This window comes from Meriones unguiculatus, chromosome 6, assembly GCF_030254825.1.
Source record: "Meriones unguiculatus strain TT.TT164.6M chromosome 6, Bangor_MerUng_6.1, whole genome shotgun sequence".
NCBI lineage: Eukaryota > Metazoa > Chordata > Mammalia > Rodentia > Muridae > Meriones > Meriones unguiculatus.
Window position 1 is genome coordinate 30683601 of NC_083354.1, and position 24052 is coordinate 30707652.

Below are 24052 nucleotides of genomic sequence, written 5' to 3' on the forward strand. Positions count from 1 at the left end.
GTGGGAACTTACAACACTCTTTTCCATTTATTTCAGTTTCTTGGTGAAGTTGGAAACAAAGTTGTTAGCTGTGCAGATGAGTGAAGAGCAATTCAAGGGGAAAGAGTATGAAATATTGCTTAGGAATCAATTACATAATGCGAAAGGGTCAGACAATCACCAACATTCAATCAGGGCTGAGAATGAACTCAGAGCCTTGCGATTGTGAGGCTAACACTTTGCCACTGAGTTTCATCCCCAGCCCTGGACAAAAAATTTAAAGAATCTGATATCAAAGTTTTTTTTTTCCCTTATCAGGTATAAGCAGTATGTTCCAATATCATGTCAGGCTTATCTACACTTCCTACGCCTTCTACATCTGTGTATATGTAACTAATGCTGACATTCATGGCCCATGGTACTAGCATATTCAGAAGTTTCAACGAAGATCTGATAATATTCGGTACTAAGGCAGACTAGGGCACACCACCTTATTTTAAGTCTATGAAGTTTATGGTCACTTCAGGCGTGAAGACACTCCTGTCATCACACAGCACATTTCTCCTCTCCTCAGGAGCTCCTGTTTACACTGTGCTTGCACAGAGTGGTGTGCTCTCCTACTCAGTAAGAAGCAGTATGTGTGTCTCCTCACAGCACACTGAGATGGCTTTCTGCATTACTACTGCCCAAGAGCAGGACACAGGCAAACACCAAACTCCTCTGGTACCTTTGCATCTGGGTCTAAAGCTCTGGCTTGCTCACTGAGGTCTCCTGGGTTTTCACTTCCAAACGTCTCCTCAGAGGCTTCCAAGGAAATGGCTGTCCCTGTAGAATCATGTTGCAGATCCTCTGCTGAAGAGAAATAACATTCAACCACACAAACTTTAAACAAAACAACCAAAGACTGTTCCATAAGACCTAGAATTCAGAAGCATTCAAGGTCTAACATGACAAACACCAAGTCAGAACTTCAGAAAATTATTTAATTTCCTATTCACTACCAAAATAACAATACTATATAGTATAAAAAGAACTGAGAATACAATACTTCAGAACTTTTCTTATGTCCCAGCCATTTAAAAATATTTTTGCTGGTGTATGCCTTTAATATTAGCACTTGGAGGCAGAAGCAGAAAGACTCTGTGAGTTTCAGTCTGTTATTTATAACTTTTAATGACCAATTTAAGATATAGAAAGTTAAAATGTATTAATTCAATTTCAAAGTAAGTCTGGAAGACCCCAGAGGTCAACTATCTATCATTTGTAGAAAACAAAGTAATACATCAAATAATTAAAATGGAAAATATCTCAAAATATGACTTGCCAACTCATCAGTTAAAATGGAAGAAAACTCACAAACTCTGACATTTGGTTAGCGGATGCTAAGTAAAAAAATCTTCCCATTCCAATGAATTCAGTGAGTGGGCCTGAATAGAGACATATAGCTTATTTCAATATTGAATATTCTTTAAGTATTAAATTTTACCTGCTGACAAGGAAGGACAGATCTCCAGTTTCAGCAATCCAGGGTCCAGCAAGGCAACTTCTTTACTATAAAGCAAACAGAACTCAAACAGTGTACCAGACTGCAGCACTATTTCTCATGAAAGCACTGTGTAACATTGGTTTCTGAGGCTGGTTAAGCCACCAGGTTCTCCAGGACAGGTGTGACAGACAACACACCTGTCCTGGGTTCTCCCTGGGTCATCTATTCTCAGAGCACTACCATCCCCACCCTGTTGTTCAGGAAGGACCTGACAAGACAGAGCAGCACAAGGAAACTGTAAAGGATTCTACCAGTGCAAGAGAGTGCAGCTTCTACTCTCAAGCACTTTATGCACATCTGGTTCCTAGTGTGAAAACAAGACTCTTGCCAAACCCCAAGTGCTTTATTCTCAGCACTCTGGAGGCAGAGGTGGGCAGATCTCTGTGAGATTAAGGCCAGCCTGGTCTACAGAGTGAGTTCCAGGACAGCCAGGGTTACACAGTGAAACCTGTCTCAAAAACCAAACCAAACCAAAACCAAATCCAAATCCAAAACCAAACAAGAACAAAACAAACAAACGAGATTTTGAGGCTTGATCTTTTCTTTTTGCCTGTTTGTTGCTGTTCCTACAAGACGCTTGTAATGTGAGGTAAGGCTCTGGAGACCAGGGCTTGAGCACCGGTTCCAGTTCGCTTTGTGGCAGAGCACTAGACTTCTATCCATCTAATCACATCGGTGAGTGACACTTGTCTGTGAGGCCTAAAGTGAGGCTTAAAGTGGCATGCATCCAGCAGGCTCAAACGAAAACCACTTACGGGACACACTCAAATACATATAGACAAACACTATTCCATTTTAAAAATCCAAACAAACTCAGCACATGCCACCATTATCCCCTCCAATACCACAGCTGTCAAAAACGGAATCCACAGGCCCCCTGAGTGCCTTCACAGTGACAGTCACTAACTTAGGCGCTGCCTTGTGCTACTGAAAGCCAGTGCTGCACTCTGAACAGTCTGCACACTGATTTCAAGGTGAGAAAATATTCAGGGAGTTCAGGAGAGTTAGTTGGGCTCCAAGTGACCCAGACAAAAGTTGACACAGTAAGAGTGAGAACAGAGACGGAGAGTAACAAGACAGTGAGGTTGCAGAATGAGGGATTGTAAAATTCAAGAAAGAACTAAGTGATCTTTCCATATTTCCTACATATCCATTTGTGACAGGTACAGCAAATATAGTTTTAATTTCAAAGTATTACACTGGTATTTATGCTATTAGAATAATTTATATAGAGGTGAGAAACTTCACCATGAAATAACTAACTTGAATGAAAAAATAAAATTGTACATGAAATTCTTATAAACAGTTTGGTTTGAGTTTAACACACACACAGAGTAAATTCACCTTAATTAAAGAAATAATAAAGTTAGGACGGGGAACATAGCTCACTGAAAGAGTACTTCTCTAGCATGTGGGGAATCCTAAGCTTACTTCCCAACACAGTAGTAATAGTGACTCTAATGAGAGAAAAACATTAAGGTTTTATATGTGTGCAGTGAAAGTTTTAGTTCTGCTCTGGGTGAGGTGAGAGAAACCCTGCAGGTCACAAAGAGAAAGGGAAAGGGTCAAGCCGGCTCTGAGGAACTAGTTTACACATTTACCCCTGCCATCATGTTACTCAGCGTGAGGAATTCCCTCCACAGTTCTTTTTACAGACAGCCCTAACTGGTCTGGAACTTGCTATGTCGACCAGACTGGCCTAGAACTCAGAGATCCATCTGCCTTTGACTCCCTTCCCCCTAGCTCTGAGATTAAAGGTGTGCACTACCCAGTTAGGATTTAAAATAAAATACAGAGCATGAGAGTGTATCCCTTGTGGGAGAGAAAACATCATACATCTATGATCTATGGCATCACACATTTTTATGTACTGGATTATAATGTAGAACCTTATTGTAGATAACTTGCTAAAATGTTTGAAGATGGCTGTTTTAGAATTACAAGCCAAAAGGTTTAAAACTATTGTCCAATAAAAAGTGAGGATGTCCCTGGGCATGGTGGCACACTCCCTTACAACCAGCACTTCGGTCACAGAGGCACAGGTGTGAGGCTAGACTGATCCTTGGGTGTCTGATTTGGGACAGGATCCCACTGTGAATCCCTGGCTAGCCTGAAACTCACTCTGAAGACCAGGCTGCTCCCAAACTGATCACTTATTCATGTGTTTGCATTCTATCTGCCCTGCAGAGAACATGAACATAAGCAGATACGCATCACAGCGTTCAAGTCACTGGGACAGGACACAGCGTGGTGCCGTGCCAGACAGGGCTCCGTCTTCCGGTGCAGTAGAGCACCATAACGCACAGTGGAGCACCACTAACGCACAGTGGAGCACCACTAACGCACAGCGCTCTTTATTGTAGCCAACACAGGAAAACATGATTTGGGTGGCATGGAAAATAAGATCTCACGCTATTCCACCTACTATTTTGGAGAAAATGATTTAAAGTAGGATAAATCTACAGTAATTTTTAGACTAACAGAATGAAAGCCACAGATGGAGGCAGCATGAAGTTTGCTGGGGCGCAGGCTTCAGTGCAGATTACTGAAGTTCAGGTTTCAGCTCTGACACTTACAAGGCTTGCCCACTGGGAAACCAGTGATTTTAATTCAATTATTTTATAAAAATATGGAGAATTTCTTTCTATCTTCTATCTTTTCTTTCTCTCTTTCTTTCTTTCTTTCTTTCTTTCTTTCTTTCTTTCTTTCTTTCTTCTTTCTTTTTTTGTTGTTGAGACAAAAAAAATGTAGCTCTGGCTATCCTAGAACTCACTATGTACCCTAGGCTGGCCTTGAACACATAGAGATCCACTTGCCTCTGCCTTCTGAGTGCTGGGATCAAAGGCATGTGATATCATGCCTGGCTCAAAAATAGGGTGAATTTCTTAGTCAGACTTGTTCTACTAAGTAAACCATGTACTTAGCACAAACAGATACTCAGTATCAGCTTTTACAATTATAGGTAGTCTTTAAGCGAGAGCACAGCAGACATTCAGTAGGAAAACAGAAAAACAGGCAAAGGTGCTCAAAATAAAAGGAATAAGAAGAGAATGTCCTTTATTTTTGGTGGAAGTCTTTCCATCACTTGAACCTTTTTTCTTTGTTTCTTTCTTTTATTTTTTCCTGTCAAATCTGGTGGTGTCAGGCATAGGGGGTACAGGCCTTTAATCCAAGCATTGGGAAAGTAGAGGTAGGCAGATCTCTATGAGTTCAAGGCCAGCCTCAGCTGGTGTATACAACAGTACCAGGGCAGCCAAGGCTACACAGTGACACCTTGTCTCAAAACAAACAAACACACACAAAATCAATCAAAACAGCACCCCCCCCAAACAAATCTGTAACTCAAACACCTGCACAAAAGTGAGGTGCTTGGTTTTTCTTTGAAAATTACTTTTCTTTCTGCCTGTGCATATGCCTGCCCTGTGTGTACAGGTGGCTGCAGAGGCCAGAAGAGGGCATTTGCTCCCTTGAGCTAGAGCCACAGACGGTTCTGAGCTCACCAAGTCAGTTGGCCTGGCTGGCCAATCTACTCCAGGGATCAACCTGTCTCTAAACCTCCAGTGTTGGAATTCGAGGCCTGGGCCTCGGCACTGCGGGTTCTTTTTTTTGGGGGGGGTGTACTAGGGGTCCAAACTCAGGTCCTCATGCTTGTATGACAAGCACTTCACCAAGTGAGCCATCTTCCCAGTTCCTCTGAGGTCTGTGTCATGTCCTGAGGCCCTCTCTCTGCTTCCTGGCTACCAAAAGGTAAGCAATGCCCTCTCCCACATGCTCTTACTGCCCTAAGAGCCTGCCTCCTCAGGCTCAAAGCTACAAACCTCTGAAACCTTTTTTTTTTCTTTTCTTTTAAACTGTTTCTCTCAGGGATGTGTCACAATAGTGAAAAGGCCAATACAATGCAAGCTCTGGCTGCGCACCCAGGGTAATGCTATATAACACGAGCTCTGGCTGTGCACCCAGGGTGATGCCGAAACACTTCCCATTTGCTCTTTGACTCACAATCCTGGCAGCGATTCTTTTTCTTTTCACAGACGAGGTCAAATTTGTATACACAAATCTTACACAGAGTAACACAGCTCTTCATTGGCAGTGGTAAACTATAAACCTAAGCCAGGCTACAAAGGCTTAAACACTAGTTTTCAAATTAAAATAGGTCTCGGTTTGAGTCTAGTCTCCTTTACTAGCAGTATGACCTTGGGAAATGACAACTTACCATCATTTTCCTCTTCTCTAAAGTGGGTGTATTAACAACCCAACTCTTCACACGGTAAAGCAGAAAACATTCAGTTTGCAAGTTCCCAAAGTTACGAGTTCCCAAAGCACTAAGAATATTGGAAGAGTACAATACCTCAAAGACAGTTGTGAAGACTAGAAATTTAAGCCATGTGTCACTAAACCTTTGTGGACAGTGTTTACTTTTTCATCTATTCATGAAAAAATAAAGTGTACAAATGCAGACCAGAGCTTAAAGAATTATAAAAACGTGGTCAAATGTAGTATTACATAAGTTCTGTACCCACCAGAACAGGCCAAGTCCCTGCGCACAAAGGTTATTACCAGTCAAAATAAGGACGCTTCAGGGTGAATGAGTGCTGTCAGGGCCATGATGATTTAAAACAATTACCTTAAAAGTCAAATGCAAAACGCAGGTATTTGTTTTCTTCTAAAAATTAATTTAACTTTTGAGTCAACTTCCAAGTCTTATTTCAAATAAATTTCAATACTTCTCTGTTCCCTGAAAGATGATTAAAAAAAATTCTAACAAGGAATCCACAGAAAATGGGCTAATTCATTACACTGGCTAAAATGAGCTTATGTACATATTTATAATGAAAATAAACTCAACTGATAAAGTCACTTTATAAATTATTTTGATTTAAAAAACTAATCTGCTTTATATGTTTCAAGAAATATATATCTTTTACTTTAGTATGAAATTTTTTAGTATTAGCAGTGATATGCTATATTTAATAAATAACTACTAAAAATGGAACTTTGACAACAAAGAGTGTTTTGAACCCCCAACAATCTGAACCAAAGGCATTCTTGAACATGCATACCTCAAATCGCCTGGCTCTTTTTTCCCAGGATGGTGCATGTGTTGAAAGTCTGCTGATGAGTGCTCTTCAGATATACTGGGCTCCTGGCTTATCCTGGAAACTTCTGAAGCAAATGAGATATCCCCTTCACTGGAAATTCCAAAGAGCTCTGGGTCATCTTGAATTACATCAATCAAGAGGACATCATCTTCATATGCTTTGAGAATATCTGGAACCCCCAACTTGATTTCTGAAATGCTTTTAGTCATTTTTTTACCACTAACTTCAGAGGAAATTGGCACAAATGCTTCTTGTTTCTTAGAGCAGAAGGAACTTTGCTCAATATATCCAAGATCACAAGAAAAAGTATTATTTTCAATTTTAATAGAAACAGACTCCTTATTTGAAATAATATTGCCTGGTTCGGAGATGTGATTACATGCTTTGTTATCATAACCTTTCTTTGAGAAGCTTGGAGAGGTACAGGAATTCTTAGTGTAGAACGAGTGAGAACTAGCTTGCCCTGGGATTGCACTAGTGTGTATGCTCAAAGACTGAGGCCCTGAAGTTGTCACGCAGACATTTTCCTTATTCCTAGTTTGTTTTGCCTCTGCTCCAGACAAAGCATCAAGTAGCTCTAGGGGACTGTAAGCTTCTCTCTCAGATGACCTGGCACTCACTTCTCCTCTTTTTCCTGTCTTGTTCTTCAGTAAAGGGATTTTAAAATTAGTCAGCCGTCCTGTGTTTAGTATTTTAACCAAGTCTGGAGCCACAAGTGTTTGCTTAGTAATACAAGATTTTCGATGAATACTTCTGTTTGCAAAGTTACTTGCTTCCTGGCTTTCTTGGGATTCCACTGTCAAATTAAGTTTTGATAAATTCGCTCTCTTTTTCTTATTCCCTGTCAAGCTTTGAGTTATGTTAGTTAACTGCGTGTCTCCAGTAGTGTTAGAAACTACCTCTGTCCCGTTTCTGCTGGACTCCTCTAACTTCATCTTTTTATCACGGGTTACAGCTTCCTTCATAATCATCACAGTAGGTTCTGCTGAAGAAACTGAAGACAGACAATTTACATCAGAGTCATACTGTTCTTTACTTGAGGGCTCAATGGTTCTTTCTGTTAAGGACTGCTGGAATAGTGTGGAGTCAGTTAAATGAGCTTGGTTCATTTGGTGTATGATAGAATCAGGTGGCCTAACGTTTTCCAGAGACCCTGGAAGTGAACAATTTAAATCTGACAAGGAAGTCTTTTTCCAACACTGGGCAGATATTCTAGCACAAGAATAGAATGGCCAAATTCTTTTACCAGTCATTGGCATTACTCTGCGACAGCTTACCTTTGATTCTGCAGTGTCACTTCTCAAATCCCCCCACAGAGCTCTCTTTCCCATATGATGGCTATCACTAGGTGATTTTACTGTAGAGCTTATCATCGATTTGAGATACTCTTCTGGCTCCATACTTTTGCATCCTAAGGACTCTGCAGCATCTTTTATATCCTCTTTCAAACGTGATTCAAGAGTTTTCTGAAACACAGCATTTACGTGATGTATGGGACTTGTTTTTCCTACTGTTTCTGGGAGACACAAATGGTCCACTGGAGAGAGTGTGCTTTGGTTTATTTTTCTTAAAGCTCTTAGAAAACCTTTTTTAGGCTCCAATGTCTCTGTTTCTTTCCCTTCCAAACCCATTTGATTTTCCTGTGACATCAACTCAGAATTGTTATATACATTAGAGAACTTAAGATCAATAGTTTTTTCTTCTTTTTCAGACAACTTCATTTTTTTCCTGTGTTTTCTCCCAATGCTGCTCTTCTCTGTTGAATATTTGTTTTTTTCACTTTGAAGGCAAGAAATCAAGCCATTGTTTTTATTTTGGTATAAATGACTTTCTTCAAGCAGTAACTTACTAGCTATTATATTTTCTTCAGTGTTTAAGAGCTTAGTAGTAGTTTTTGTGTCATTCTTCTCTACAAGATTCCTAAGATTTTCTTTCTTTAACTTCAAGGAGTTCTCTGCTATGTGTATACATACACCATGAGGTTTATGCTCAAAGGTTTTGTCATTATTACAACCCTCAGAATGGAGGAAACTGTAATCATGTGATTCAAAACTGCATTTTTTTTCTATTTCAGGTGATAAGCTGTTACAAGAATATTTTGGAGTATTCTTGAACAGTTCATCTTGAAATTCAACCTTAATATTTTGTGTTGCCTCATTTTTAGTTATTTTGAGAGGTGTATTTTTTAACCTTTTACATTTTTTAATTCGAATTCTTCTTTTAATACCTTCTACCAAATCTTCCTTAGCCAATGACTGTAAGAAAGCCATATTTTGAAATTCACTGCATTCCACTGTTTGTAAAGATTCCAAACTGGTTAATGATGCCTTTCTTACCAGGTCAGTCCCTGGCTGTGGATCATCACTTGGTGCTTCAGTAACTTTTCCTTTCTCTTTGGCTGATTAAAACAAGAAAACATACCAGAAGACATTTTCACACTGGGCAGAAAAAAAAAGCAGTAATAGTTAACAGAAAATCTGTGAAGTCATCCATTTGTATTTCCCTGAAGAGCTATTTAGAAATACAAACTGATTTTCATAGTAAATATTAAAAAAAAAAAAGTTTAAACAGGGTTCACTGAATAGTGGATCTCAAAATGAGATTCTCCTGCTTCTGCCTCCCAGCTGTGGGAATAGGTGTGCAGCACCTTGGCCAGCTATAAGATCTAATTAAGAACTACCAATAAACCTCTACAAATTCTAAAACAGACAGATCTTTATAACGCCATCTCACCCAAGTTACAATAAACCGTGAGTATCAATCCTTCTGCAGTAATTATGACAGACTCCTAAGCTGGCACACACTTGTATAAAAAAGAACCCTTCTCCTCTCGCCTGTCCTCATCAACCACGTGCACTGGTATTTGCCGCACAAAATCAACTAAAGGTTAGGAGTAGGATGAAGACGGAGGCAGCTGCAGGGCGTGGGCTTGGAGGGAGCACCGGCTTTCTACGCATGCCTTCCGGGATGACCGGGAGCCCCGCCCCGTTCGTGGCTGCTGTGCAATGAAGGCCACCCGCTCCCACCCGCTTCGAGGCTCACCCGACTTGTCCGCTTCCGCGTCTTCTCTCCCGGACGCCCGGGCCGCCACCCTCCTCTTCTGCCGGCTCTCGTCCCCGCGGCCCCGGGCCTGAAGGCTGCAGCCTCCCACCCCGCCCGGCTCCGGCGTCGGCGGAAGGCCTCGCTTCCTCAGGCCTCGGCCTTCGCGCCCTGGAGCCATGGCGGGGCCTGCGGGCGGCGTCGGCGGTCGCATGTGCCCACGGCCGCCCACCCGGCCTCCGTCGGCAGCCTGGAGGGCCGCCGGGCCGCGGGACACGGGCTGCGGCCGGCCCCGGGCCTCGCTGCACCACACTGACTGCAGCTGCCCCGGGCCTGCTCGGCTTCGCACCCCGTACCCGCCTCGGCAGGAAGCGGAAGTGCAGCGGGCCGGGCTCCGGCCGGGGGCAACCGGCCAGGCGCCACGTGGTCCGCCTGGCCTCATGGCCTCGAAGGGCTCCGGCTGCGCAGGTTGGCGGGGCTGCCCCCGTGGGCCTCGCTCACCCTCCTCTGGGCCGGGACCCCGCAGCCGCGTCACACCCGGACAATGGCTAACTGCTTGCCAGTGGCTGCTAACTGCTCTCCAGGGAGCCTCTTGTTGCTGTCTTCCCCACCTTCATTCATCTAGTAGCCCAGACGGCCGCCAGCGGCCAACGTGCAAGCTACCATTTATTGCTCCAAGAGGACAGAAACTTCTAGAAGCTCATCTGGATTCCTTGCCCATAAATTTACCAAATCTCCTTGATTCTGCTTTCTGTGCTACTTCTCCTCTCCCTTTGCCATTACTGCGCCTTTGGCCCTCAGACTTTGACCTACAGCATCAAGCTTCTAAATTTTTTTTATTTATCTGTCCTTATAGCAGTTCAGTCAAGCTTGACTGGCTTGCCAGGTCGTCATGCCTCTCCATTGAAAGAGAATCCTGGCATGCCCTACCTTGACCCTCCACAAAGTCTTGCTTAAAGATTAGAATGGACTTGAAACTCCTCCTGTGTTATTTTTGGCCCTGTCTACTGTGGGCCGTTTATGAATGTTTAATCGGGATTGTGTTACTGCCTTGTAATTAGAAAGCGTCCGCCAGTGGGAAGTATCGTCAGTCTGGCCCAAGTTTTGGTAAATTAGAGGCTTTTTTATTAAAAAGAGACTTGCCAGGACCAAACCAGAAAGAATTCTCTAGGTAAGGTCCTGGATAATCGTTAGCCAAAGGATTGTAAAGGCAAAACCCACGAAGTCTTGGGTGTGAGTCTTCATTTTTTGTTTGAGACAGGTTCTCTTCTGTTGCTTTATATAGGTCAGGCTCTCTGGCCCATGAACTTCTCTCATCTGAGAGGAACACCGAGATGACCAATATTGTATGTGTCAGGCTTTTATGTGGGCCTGGGGTTTGAACTGAGTCCTCGTGCTTGCACAGAAAGCTCTTTTACTCATTGAACCATCTCCCCAGACTTACATTCTTCTCTCTCTCTCTTTTTTTTTTTAACCTCAGAGGTACTAAAAATCAATATTCCTAGAGATTTGTACATGAAGGAGTGGGCTTAAAATCTTTGGCTATTTGTTATTTTGACTCTTCTCTCTCTTTTGTTTTGTTTTGACACAGTTTCCCTGTGTAGCTCAGCCAGCTACATCTAGCCATTTTGATGGGTGTAAGGTGAAATCTCAAGGTTACAACATGTGTTTTAATGAAAAAAAAAAAAAAAAAAAAATGAGGCCGTTGGCATCTCTCTACAATCCAGAGCTGAGCCCCAAGGAAGAAGACTGGATACAAAAGTGTCTCTTCAGTCCACATCTCTTTAGATGTGTCTATTCACGCTGGGGAAGCTGAGGGCACCTGAAACCAGTACTGGGCAGGGAAAAAATTCCAGTTCACTTTTTGTTCCGAACTTATTTATTTATGCATGTAGTAAGTCATGGTGTGTGTGTGTGTGCGCGCGTGTGCAGAGACCAGAGAAAAACATGAGAAGCGTGGTTTGAATGAGAATGACCCCGTAGGTTCATGCTTGGTCTCTAGCTGGTGGGGACAGCCAAAGGTCATGTGTGGGTACACATATGTGTGTGCAAGTAAATTTTGTTTTATTGAATTTTTGTTTCCAATATCTGAGTTTTCACTCTTCTTTTTCCTTTTTTATTTTATTATCAATTATACTTTATTCACTTTGTATCCCCCATAAGCCCCTCCCTCCTCCCCTCCCGATCCCACCCTCCCTCCCGAGTTTTCACTCTTAATTTAAATTTCTCTGTTGAAATTTTTTAGCCACATTGCTGACTTTCTTGTTCAGGTTTTGCAGTGATGTCTGTATTTCACCCACCCATTTATCTGAATTAAAATAACCTTTTTAGGATTTCAGCATCTCACTGAGGAGTCATGTGCTGTTGAAGGAGTCAGACTGCCCGTGTTTTCATATATTTTGTATTTCTGTATTGCAGTTATGCATATTTTGTAGTGTACATATACCTCAGGGGCCTCCCCACTTTCTTCCCTACTATTTGTTTTATGAGGTCCTTTTTGGGGGGCAGGCTTCTCTTAGGTGTATGATCCTCATTACCACTTAGAAGGAAGAAATTTCACAGTAATAAAAACTACAATTTGGGAACAATCGAGGTGTTAAAATGTAATAAAAGCCAACTGAAAGCATCAACTGCCTCCTCAATAAGGTTAGAAAGAGCCGAGATGCTTAACAGTGTAGACTGTGAGTTTAGACGTTAATAAAGCTAATTAAGCTGTAAAATCAGAAGTCAAGTGCGGTTGTTCAAGCTTCTGATCCCAGCACTTGAGAGGTTGAGGAAGAAATCATAAAGCCAGGTACGGTCATTCATACCTATGATTGAAATACTTGGGAGGTTGAGGTGGGCATCGTATTCGAGGCCAGCTTAGACATATAATACTAAAATCTGCACACCTAAAGAAGCTAAGCAAGAAGGAGGACCCTAGGTAAGATGCTCAATTCTAATTCAGAAAGGCAAATGGGATAGACATTGGAAGAAGGTGAAAACAAGGAAAAAAAAAAGCCTATCACAGAGGGCCTCTGAAAGACTCTACGCAGCAGGGCATTAATCAGAAGCTGAGACTTATAGCCAAACTTTGGGCAGAGTGCAGGGAATCTTAGGAAAGAAGAGGGAGACAGAAAGATCTGGAAGGGTCTGGAGCTCCACAAGGAGAACAACGGAACCAAAAAATCTGGGCACAGGGGTCTTTTTTGAGAGTGATACTCCAACCAAGGACCATTCATAGATATAACCCTGCTCAGATGTAGCCTGTGGCAGCTCAGTCTCTAAATGGGCTCCCTAGTAAGGGGAACAGGAGCTGTCTCTGACATGAACTCGGGCTGGCTTTTTGATCACCTCCCCCTGGGAGGGTGACAGCCTTACCAGGCCACAGAGGAAGACAATGCAACCAGTCCTGATGAGACCTGATAGGCTAGGGTCAGATGGAAGGGGAGGAGGACCTCCCCTACCAATGGACTAGGGAAGGGGCATGGGAGGAGATGAGGGAGAGAGGGCTGGATTGGGAGGGGATGAGAGAGGGGGCTACATCTGGGATACAAAGTGAATAAATTGTAATAAATAAAAAACCAAAACCAAACAAAACCCCATATGTAACATCCTTTAGGAAATAGCAGCTTGTGTCTTCTGAACTTTCCCTGGGGCCTTTCACTCTCAGGATGTGCCCTGCTTTCTGCAGCAATCTAGAGGAGCTGGGAGGAGTGGGGGGGAGAAGTGTGAGGGGACCCTATGGGGAGGTAGAGCAGCTGTGATCAGGAGGACGTGAGAAGAAATCTTGAGGTGTCTGCTTTATTCTTTCCCCAACATTGCCTTAGGAAAGCCACTGCACGTAATTTCCCTGATGGAATTAAGAGCATTCGTTCTGTTAGAACCCCAGGTAACTCGGGGCTGGAAAGAAAGATCACCACCATCACCACCACCAACAAAAACAGATAAAAGGAGCCTCTCTGCTGTTAGGTGCTGAGGGAGGAGAAGCCTCCTGTCCCTTCTGTGTCCCCGTCCATAGCACAGGACAGTAGAATACTTCTCTAGGATGTGACCAAGAGTTTAAGGAGGGTCATGTGTTGGAGACAGAAGGCACTTATGGCACAGGCTCATGGGGATGGAGATGAGGTGTCTGCTTCGCAGAAAGGACTTGACACCACAGCAGTGGGAATGACTGGAGGTCGTCCTCTGGTCTCCACGTGTGTGAACACACACACCTGTACACACACACCTCACACCTGCACTGCATGTACCCCACGATGGCGACCTGTATATGCAAGCACACCCACACGCACACAACAAAGCTGTTAAGTCTTTTACTTTGGTGGCCTCTGCACCTAACGAGAGCGCTTTGGGATCACCTTAACTTTGGGTCTTTGAGGAGAGTTTCCCGGAGAGCCTGGAGAGAGAGGTTGGCTTATTTCTAAAGAGTGGTGACTGAGTCTTTAGCTTCTCATTATTTTTATTTGTTCGTTGATGTAGTCTGTCTGTTATTCTGTCCAGGCTGGCCTTGAAGTCGCTATCCTCCTGCCTTAGTCTCCCTATTGCTGATACGACAGGCATACAATCAAGTTTGAGCTTCAGCTCTTCACCAGATGCAGGTGCAGCCTTGCACACAACACGTTTTTATCTTCACAGTCAGCTTGGGGACAGATTCTGTTGTCCTCCGAGGAAAGGCAGAGAATTTATTTCAAACAGGCACTGGCTCTTCAGAGAGGACCTAGAAGGCTCAGGCTTCTGCTCTGTTGTTCTCCTTTGTAGCCACTAGATGGCAGTGTGCCAAAGGTTATTCTTCCCAGGTCGATAACTACCGAGGACAGCGCCTCAGTTTTACCTTGCATTAGGACACACACACACACACACACACACACACAAAAAGCCCAAGATCTCTAGGCATGAGCTGGGAGCCTCTCCACGCCACTCGATGGCACACATTCACTGAATGCGTTTTGCTCTGGTTAAGTGGTGCTTCTCTCAGTGAGCCCTGCTTGCCTTGAGCTGTCCTTGGCTCTTTTGCAGCCTTGGTGAAGAGTTCCTGCTGAAGTCCCCAAAGCCCAGATTCCCTGGCGTTGACATCTCAAGAAACACAGAAGTGAGGTTCACAGGCGTGTTGAGTGTGTTGAGGAGGTGAGAATGTAGGCCTTTTCACATCAGGGTTGTCTCGCTTGGGTACTCCTTGCTGTAGGACTAGGGTTTAGACCCTCCTAAAATGTAACCAAACAATAAAAAAACACAGTTTGTGTAACTAGGAGCTAGCCTTTCTGAAGCCCTGTATGCTAGTTTTGCCTTTCTGTTCCTGTTAAATGGCTAACCCTTACTAGGAAATTCTAGAAATGAACAATCCTCAAATTTTAAATAGCTTTGATTGAAGCCTATGGTAACTACCCTGTTTTATAACTCATAGCTATGGTTAGTCTCTTTCCATGCCTAATTTGGAAGTTACACTGTGTCATAGGTGTAGGTGTCAGGGAAACCCAGGATATTCAGGGTACTCAGGTATCTGCTGGCCTCCCCCATTAATAATGCTGGCTATTGTCTGCAATGAGACTAGAAGCACTGTCATTCAGCATTGAGTTTTTCTTTAGTCAGTGGCAAGGTGAATGGATGCCACCAGATCAGTAGGGAGTCATTGTATCAGGGCCAGGATAGAGTCATGGCCTCACACATATGAGGCCCTGGGTTCAGTCCCTATTCAGAGCCAGTGTGTTAGCATGAGAAGAAGTTAAAGAACACGAGCTCAGAGCAGGGGCGATGGCTCAGTGGTTATTGCTCCTCTTCCAGAGGACCTAAGGTCAGTTCCCAGCGCCCTTGATGAGTGGGCTCACACCCGCCTGTAGCGCCAGCTCCAGTGGCTCTGGTGCCCTCCCTTGGTGTCCCCAGGTGCTTGTACTCATGTACACATGCCCACACTCAATCATGCACACACGCATACACACCATTAAGAAATGAGGTAAGTGTTAGAGGGAAGAAACTTAAGTTGATGAGAGAAACCTGAGCAGACATAGAAGCCTTCACTTGACTCAGCTGCTGCTCAGTGATGGCTGCTAAGCTGGAACATGGGCGGGCATTTCCCTCAGTCGGTTCACTGCCGCTGTGCCGGCTGGCGGGCACTAAGGTCGTTGGCCAGGAAGGGGGCACTGACTCAGGTCTATCTGGAAATAACCCAGACTGAGTAGGGCTGCTTGCTGCTAAAGGCTGAATCACTCAAAACACAACTTCAAGTTATGCAAATAAATGCATCACATGTGGCTTTGCCTGAGCGGAGGTCAGGGTGGGCACAGGCACTCTGCGGACAGCTCAGCGGCTTAGGGCCTTGACTCTGTCACACACCTGTGTTTGTCTTGCCTGTGTGTGGGTGCAGGTACACGTGGGGGTTGAGGGTCATCCTTGATCTCTCTCCTGCCGTTCTCATCAAGACAGGGAGTCCTGAACCAGATAAAAATGAAGAAACTGAGAAGGGCTAAGTGATGATCAACAGAGTGCTGGGAGCCAAGTGATTAACAGAGTGCTGAGAACTAAGTGATTAACGGCGACTACAAATCAGCATTGCCAGTTTCCAAATGGCAAGGGGCAGCTGTGATGGCTCTCAGCACTAAAAACAGCAAATGTTCCCTTCTGTGCTTTTTTTTTTTTTTTTTTTTTTTTTTTAAGAGTGGGAGGAAAAATAGTGACTTGCAAAGATTTGCTACTCTTGGAAAATTGTTCTTTACCTTAAATCACCCAGTTCAGATCTCAACTTCATCCTTGGGCGGGGCAGTTATGCCTTGATGCTCCCAGGAGGCCTGGACCCACGGGCTTCCTGCTGCTGCGTCAGTTCTGAGGGCCGTGTTCTCTGCTACAAGCAGGTGTGTCTAGTGCAGGGCGTGGCTCCACACCTCAGGACGACTGTCCATCAAGCTCTTGCTAGACCCTGTCAGAAATGAGGCTTCAGCCCTTCTTGGCTGCCAATCACCTCATTCCAATTTGTTAATGTTGATGTCATCTATTGATGTGGGAGCAAACTGTTAAAAATTACACAAATCTGTTGCAGCTTAAACCAAACACAGAGTTTCACAGAGTCCATATTTGTTATATACATTTTCTAACGCCTGAAAGCAGCATAAGGGAGGGAGAGTTTACTTTGCTCACAGTTTAGAAGGGGTGCAGTCCACCTGTGGGCAGTCATGGTGGCAGGAGCAGGAGGCAGAGGGTGGGGCTGTCACACTGTCAGTCAGGAAGTGGAGCGCTCACAGGAAGTGGGACTTGACTTCCTGCCTCCCAGCAGTCACACTCCCCAGCAGGCTCCACCCCTTAAACCTGTCACAATCGGACAAGTTGGTCAACTCAAAGGCTTTGGTGCAGAAGAAGGCTCGTCCGCTCTCCCCAGATGTACTTGCTTTTCAGCTGGTCGTCTCGACAGCAGTCCATCCCTGCGCTGTTACAGCCATAAAAATGCCAGAGCCGAAGGCAACTTAAGGGACAAGAGTCAGCCTGGGCCTATGGTTCCAGAGCAGGAGTCCATGATGGCAGGGGAGGCAGGGCGGATGAGACAGGAAGCTAACAGATCATGCTTCTTCACAGAGAAGCTGGTGAGCAGGAACGGGCGAGGCTCACCTTCAGCAATTCACTCCCTCCAGCAAGGCTGTGCCCCTAATGGTTGGGTCGGACCACGTGTTCAAATACACGAGCCGACGAGGCACATTTTTATTCAAACCACCACAATCAGTTGTCTCTGTGTGTGTGTGTGTGTGTGTGTGTGTTTAAGATTTATTTATTTATTTTATATATGAGGGCTCTGTCTGCATGTACATCTGCACACCAGAAGAGGGCACCAGATCTCATGATAGATGGTAATGAACCACCAGGTGGCTGCTGGGAATTGAACTCAAGACCTCTGGAAGAGCACACAGTGCTCTTACCCTCTGAGCCATGTCTCTAGCCTTTGTCTGTCTTGCTATGTACATATTTTAAGTTGTTTATGTCAGAGGCCAAAGAGACATGTAATAGATGGAAATGTTTGTTTCTGCAAAGCTCTGTCTGTTTCCCAGTATGGGTTAGATTAAGGGAGCAAGTGCAAAGGTACCGTGGCATTGCATGTGTGTGGCTGTGTTTGGCTGTATGTGAGTGTGTGTGTGTGTGTATGCGTGTGTATTGTGTGCCTGGGTGTTTCGAGGTGGGAGTTCTCAGTTTTTCCTCTCAGAACTGTGACTGGAAAAGTCTTTAATCATCTATTTCCAAGGTCTTTTTCTTGGGCTTACTGCCACGGCCAATGGCCAAGGTGACACATTTCCAGTGTCGTGGTATTTTCCTATGCACATGCTTCCTACCTCCTATGAAGGCCTCGGCTTGCCTGCCCTGTCTCCATCCCAGCTCAGAGGCAGCCGATTTGCTTCCCCTCTCCCTAGTAAATCTCCTGTGTGAGGTCTGTTTTGTGTGTGACTTTTGTGATATTTCTTGGCCCTCAACCACCAAGTTACTCTTTCTCTGCAAAACCCTGTCACTTTTCTTCATGGTTTTATCACCTTCAGTTTCCTTTCGAGAACACTGTTTTGGAGAACCAAGCCCCATCTCACCAGTGTTCACTGACTTTTCCCATCAGCTGAATTGCTCAGAACTAGGCAATTATGTCTAGTCCACTTTCCAGGCTATTTAAGTCAGAATCTCCAGGGTCTGGGCCCTGGCCTAGGGGAGGATACTTCCCTGGTGAGTCTAACGTACAGAGTTAGAAACCACTGGTCACACAAGCAATGCCGGGAGAATAGAGGGCTGGATGTCCACTCCACTGAGGCTACTTCAAGCCTGCACGTGGACTCCCTAGGAGGGTTTGGCCCCAGAGCTGGGCTGTGGGGCATCTTTTTCTGTTACCTCACCTATTTTTCTCTTTTACAAACTATTGTGTGCATTGACTAAAGCTCAGAAAATACAGAGACAGAAAAACCAGTCACCATACAGAACAGCAGCTTAATGCTTTGGTGTCTATTTTAATGTATAATTTTTTGTGTGCATAAAGAATTTCTTTCTTTTTAAAATAGTTAATTTTCATTTTGTGTGTATGGGTGTTTGTCCCAAATATGCAGAGGACAGTAGATCCCTTGGAACTGAAGTTACAGGCAGCTGTAAGCCTTCATGTGGGTCCTGGGAACTGAACCTAGGTCGTCTAGAAGAGCAGCAAGCGTGCTTATCTGTGGAGCCGTCTCTTCATCTCCCCTTTGCTTTAAAAATGCACTTATTGACCGTGTGTGTGTGTGTTGGGGGAGAATGTGTGTGGCTGTAATGTGTGCCATGGCAAACATACGGTCAGAAGGACAAATTGTAGGCGTCAGTTTTCTCCTTCTGCCCTGTAGGACCCAGACGACAAACTCAGGTACCAGGCTCGGTGGAAGGGCCTCTGAATGCTGCGCCATGTCACTGGCCTAAGAGCACCTTGAATTAAAAAAACAAAAAACAAAAAACAATCAAGTAACTTTTCTAACACCATGACTCCCTTTCTCTACTACTGAGTACACTACTGAGTGCCGCCATCTTAACTGAGACAGAGTCCAGGTCAGTCTTCCTGTTAATAGGTTCAAGCTACTGTTTTGCCAAGGGACTGCCTTGATCTTCGCTCTGTGCTCATCTTTCAATATGCTTACACTTTTCAATTGTTTTGTTCAAAGGGAGCCATTAAAGCTGGGCATGATGGGATCTCTCTCTCTCTCTCTCTCTCTCTCTCTCTCTCTCTCTCTCTCTCTCTCTCTCTTCCCAGCACCTGGAAAGTAGAGGCAGAGGGTTTCAGAACTTCAAGGTCATTCTCAGCTACGTAGTGAGTTTGAGAGCATCCTGGGTGAGACCCTGTCTCAAAAAACCAAAACTGAATCCAGAACAAAATGAGTTATTTCACCCTTCTGACTGCTGAAGCCTAATTTTCTACCTACCCTCCTGTTCTGTTTATTTTTTCTTCCAAGTTAGAAACCGTTATTTTGCCTTTATTCCAAGAATAAATATTCAATCCATAGACAAGATTAGTTGGTTCAGGCTCCACGTTGCCCAAAATCTACCCACATTTTCCATTTTCCCATCACCTGATCAAACCTTCACCTCTCATTGAAGTAGTTTCCACCCTGACACTTGGTCTCTGACACTTGGTACGTTTCAGCTGGAAGGCCTTCCTTCAGGCATAAGTCAGACTCAGGCACTGCCACAGGCCCTGTAACCCTGGCCCTGTTCGCCTTGCCAACATTTTTGTTCTTTTCCCTGTGTTGACGACACATGTCCAGACCAGGAGAGATTCCTTCATCTGAGGACTCCTGTGTTTTTGTTCCAGGGATTCCTTCTCCGGGAGATGCAAACAATGCCCACCCACCTTCTTCATAAGTCACACTGAGGCGTGAGTTCACCAAAGTTCACCCCGGGGAACCAAGGAGTTTACTGGACTTCCAGAGCAGTGGGTTAGGTGTTGCTGACAAGGGGCATGGTGCATCCAAGCAGCTGCACTCGCCCGGTGTGGATGATGGCTCCCCCAGGGCTGCATGGATGGACTCCGTCCTTCCCTTAGCTGCATTTACACTGCGGCGCCCCTGGAGACCTGGACCTCACAGCTCAGTCGGAGAAGAACTGTGCACAAATGGCTGGGAGAAGTTCCTGGAAATTCCGGCGAGGGCCCAGTGAGCCTCTGCCCTCGCCTTCCTTTGCCGGCCTCGGGCAAACAGGCAGAGCTGGTCCGATGGAGACGGGCGTCTGTTTTGTTCAGCACCACATTCTCCAGCACTTCCAGCACTTCCACCACAAAGCAGCGCCTGGTTAATTGGTTAGCTTGCAGGGAGACAAAATCTCAAAGTGAGGTCCCGAAAAGGGTCCATTCTAGTAAGTTTGCTGCTGACTGTAGTCTATTGTTTCATGAGTATGAACTTGTCCAGGCCATTCACAGAACGAGCCGCAGTCCACCTTCACGCTTCCCCATGTATGGGCTCATACCTAGGCAGACAACTTGCAGGAGTTGGTTCTTTCCTGGCACCATGTGAGTTCTGGAGAACGAACTCGGGTCATTAGGTACCTTTACCTGCTGAGCCATCTCACTGGCTCCATGGTCTTTTAATATTATAAATTGCTAGCTGGGCAGTGGTGGTGCACACCTTTAATCCCAGCACTTGGGAGGCAGAGGCAGGCAGATCTCTGAGCTCGAGGCCAGCCTGGTCTGCAAAGAGAGTTCCAGGACAGCCAGGGCTACACAAAGAAACCCTGTCTCAAAAACAAAACAAAACAAAACAAAACAAACAAAAAAGTAAAGAAATAAAATAGTGTTGTTCGTAGTTAGCGTTTAACGGCTACCTGATGAAAAGTGGGGCCGAGGGACGAGACTGACATGTGTAGGAGGGCGAGTGGTGACTCCTCAAGGCAGCTCCGAGACGCTCTCTCTGGGTCTGAAAGGCGTGTTTCCTTGATTGCAATCTCCACATCCAGGTCAACATACCTCTCTGAAGCAGCCACTGCTAGGAAAAAGGTGGTGTAAACGGCTCTGAAGGACCTTCTGTGTACTGGGAGTAAGAACTGTGCACATCCGTGCCACAGAGAAACGCCCGCAGACAGCTTGTCAGCTTTGCAAAAACTCCATGGTGGAGTGCAGTGGCCCACGTCATGTTCGGAAGATGCTGTATCACTCCGATTCCTACTGTCAGCAATCAGGTGTTCCCACTGGCCTGCTCTCGGGGACTTAGCAGCAGTCTACCTTCTCGACTGCTGCCTGCGGGTGCCCCAGATGTGTGCTTGCCCCAAAAGGGACCCCAGACACCCCAGACGTCTTTCTGCCCCCACCTCTGCCTTCTTGCCTCATCCTCTCCTCTCTTTCTCTCTCTTCTCTTCTCTTCTCTTCTCTTCTCTTCTCTTCTCTTCTCTTCTCTTCTCTTCTCTTCTCTTCTCTTCTCTTCTCTTCTCTTCTCTTCTCTTCTCTTCTCTTCTTCCCTCTCCTTTCCCCTCCCCTCCCCTCCCCTCCCCTCCCCTCCCCTCCCCTCCCCTCCCCTCCCCTCCCCTCCCCTCCCCTCCCCTGCTCTCCTCTCCTCTTCTCTTCTCTTCTCTTCCCTCTCTCTTTCACCTTGTTTTCCTGCCTGTGTGCCGCTATCTTTCTCCATAATCTGAGACAGTCTTTTGCTCTCTCCTCTTCCAATAAATCTTTTATACTAAATCTGTTACATGGCATAATTTCTTAGGGGTATGCCTTGGGTATGGCCCACCAAAGGTACCCCCCACCTCTCACCACATTTTATTCTACTGTCCACCCCATCCCCACCTCTGACCTCTGGCTGGTACAATGTGAGGGGGCTGTTGAAAGGAGAAATCAGCACCATTATTCTAAGAAGTTGGGTGTCATCCCTGTATCCGTCCTCGAATCCTCTGCTGTGGCTTGCTTCAGAGCTCTGTAGTGTGCCCTTTCCTATAGGACTGATCTGGCTTGTCCTCACTGAAGATCACTGAGATCCAGGAGTGAGGTGAGGCCAAGGCTGAGACTTGAATCTGCTGTTTCCATGAGACATGTCAGGGTCCGTGTGAATGGAGAGCAGATGAACCCTCAGTATGACTCTGCTACAGCAGGCTCTGGGAGTGGACATCACACTACAACCACAAAAAGTAAGACGCAAGCACAGAAGCCTATCAGAAAAGCCCTCAAAGACGTGAAGTGTGCGAGGGCTGGTGAGCTGGCTCAGCAGGTAAAGTGAAACCCTGGAACCGCGTGGCAAAGCCAGGCTCGGCGGCATGCAGCCGTAAGTACCGTGAGTACTCCCGATGTGCGGCGGGACGCTGAAGGGAGAGGCGCCTGGCTCTGGAGTGAGCAGCACAGGGGAGAAGCAGAGTGGAAGGAGAGAACCAGCTCCCAAAGTTGCTCTCTGACCTCCACACACGTGCTGTGCCGTGTGCATCCATGCACATGCTCACGCACACACCTAAAGAGAACAAAAAAGGGAGTCTGTGGGTCTCGTTCATTTAGGTCTGAAGGAGAGACGTTTTGAAATGTTACAGACTTTCATAAATTCCCGGAAGTCACTGCTGCTGGAGAGTGGGTGGAGCCTCCACCCACCCTTCCCATTTCAGACGGGTTTGTCTGCAGGTCAGTGTGCAAGTCACCGACATACCAGCAGCCTCTGGAGAGACGGCTCAGCGGTTCCAGAGGACCCGGGTTCAAATCCCAACACCCACATGGCAGTTCACAACTGTCTGTAACTCCAAGCTCTGACACTCTCACACAGATATACATGCAGGCAGAACACCAATGCACACAAAAATGAACACAAATAATTAAAAGGCCAGCAGCCTCACTAACAGTGCTCAGTGTGGGCACTCGCACTGCATTTCATAAGGGCCTCCAAAGACATTGCAAAAGTCTCAGCCTTCAGATGTGGGAAGCTCAAAATTGGAAGCAAGCATTTCATCCCTTCTCTGAATTACAGATTACTTTCCTACCCCAAGGCAGCAGGGTAGGGCCGCGGAGCCGCTCCTACCCCAGGGTAATTGTTAAAATCTTGCTCTGTGTTATTCTGCTTTAGTCCAAAGAGGACTTAAGGTGATCATGGGAGGAGGGAGAACAGTCTGTGTGTGGGCTGAAGCTTCTACAGGGAAGCAGATGTCTCCAGGACAACAGACAGAAAGATCTGCAGTGGCTGATCAGAAGGGAAGCATTGCCGTGGGCGACGGTGTCACCACCTCACTTGGGAAGATGGTTTCTGAGAGGTTAGCTGCACTGCCTGAGATCACCCAGCAAATCTCCAACAGGCGCCGATTCGAACACAGGTCTTTTGGACAAGGAAGCCATGCTCCTTTTCATCTTGCGCTATGCCCTTCACTGCGCTGCAGCGCTGGCTGTGGGAAGTCCTTCTGTTTTGCTCCGCCGAGCTCAGATCCAGGTTTTGATTTCCTAAGGGATATGGCTGGGAAATGGCGTGAGCAAAGGGCAGAGTGGGCAACGTGGAGCAGCTGTAGGAATCCTTGTCTGAAGAGCAGACGAGGGTGAGCTGGCTGCCGTGGGCCTGGCAAGCTGCACGTTTCTAAGTGTGTTGGGAGGGGGGCTGGTCTGTGTTTCTGGAAGCCTCCTGTGCTCAGGTGAGGCTGGGCCAGGAGACCTGCATGGTGCTTTGCTGGGCTCTAATAGCAGTGGCACTCAGCGCTCAGCCCCGTACCCTCTTCTGGCTGACATCTGTGTTGTCCCTTGGACTAATGTTTAAATCTTCCAAATTTCATATCCATCTTTGACTTCTCCTCTGAGAATTTGGCCTCAAGCCTCTTCTCACCCACTTGGTGTCTCTGTTTAGGTCCCACAAGCAAAATGGTGGGTGTGTCTCCTTAACTTGCCTTACTCCTCTGGTGTTTATTGGGCCGATGACCCCTGTGCTTCTGACCTGCTGTTCCTTTTTGTGACTAATTCGATGCTTAGAGACAGCTGTTGTTCTCTTTGCCACCCTGTTGC

At 45.7% G+C, this 24052-nt stretch overlaps 1 protein-coding gene across 1 annotated transcript in view; it reads right to left on the reverse strand.

Moving 5' to 3' along the window:
* Window positions 1-9877, reverse strand: part of Topaz1 (testis and ovary specific TOPAZ 1) — a 61849-nt gene extending 51972 nt beyond the window's left edge. Inside the window, exons 1-4 of the mRNA XM_021654482.2 lie at window positions 9667-9877; window positions 6586-9022; window positions 1466-1530; window positions 707-831 (exon numbers count right to left, since the gene is read on the reverse strand). Coding sequence (XP_021510157.2) covers window positions 707-831; window positions 1466-1530; window positions 6586-9022; window positions 9667-9877 — 2838 coding nt within the window. The remainder of the gene's footprint in view (window positions 1-706; window positions 832-1465; window positions 1531-6585; window positions 9023-9666) is intronic.
* Between the last annotated feature and the right edge of the window lie 14175 nt (window positions 9878-24052).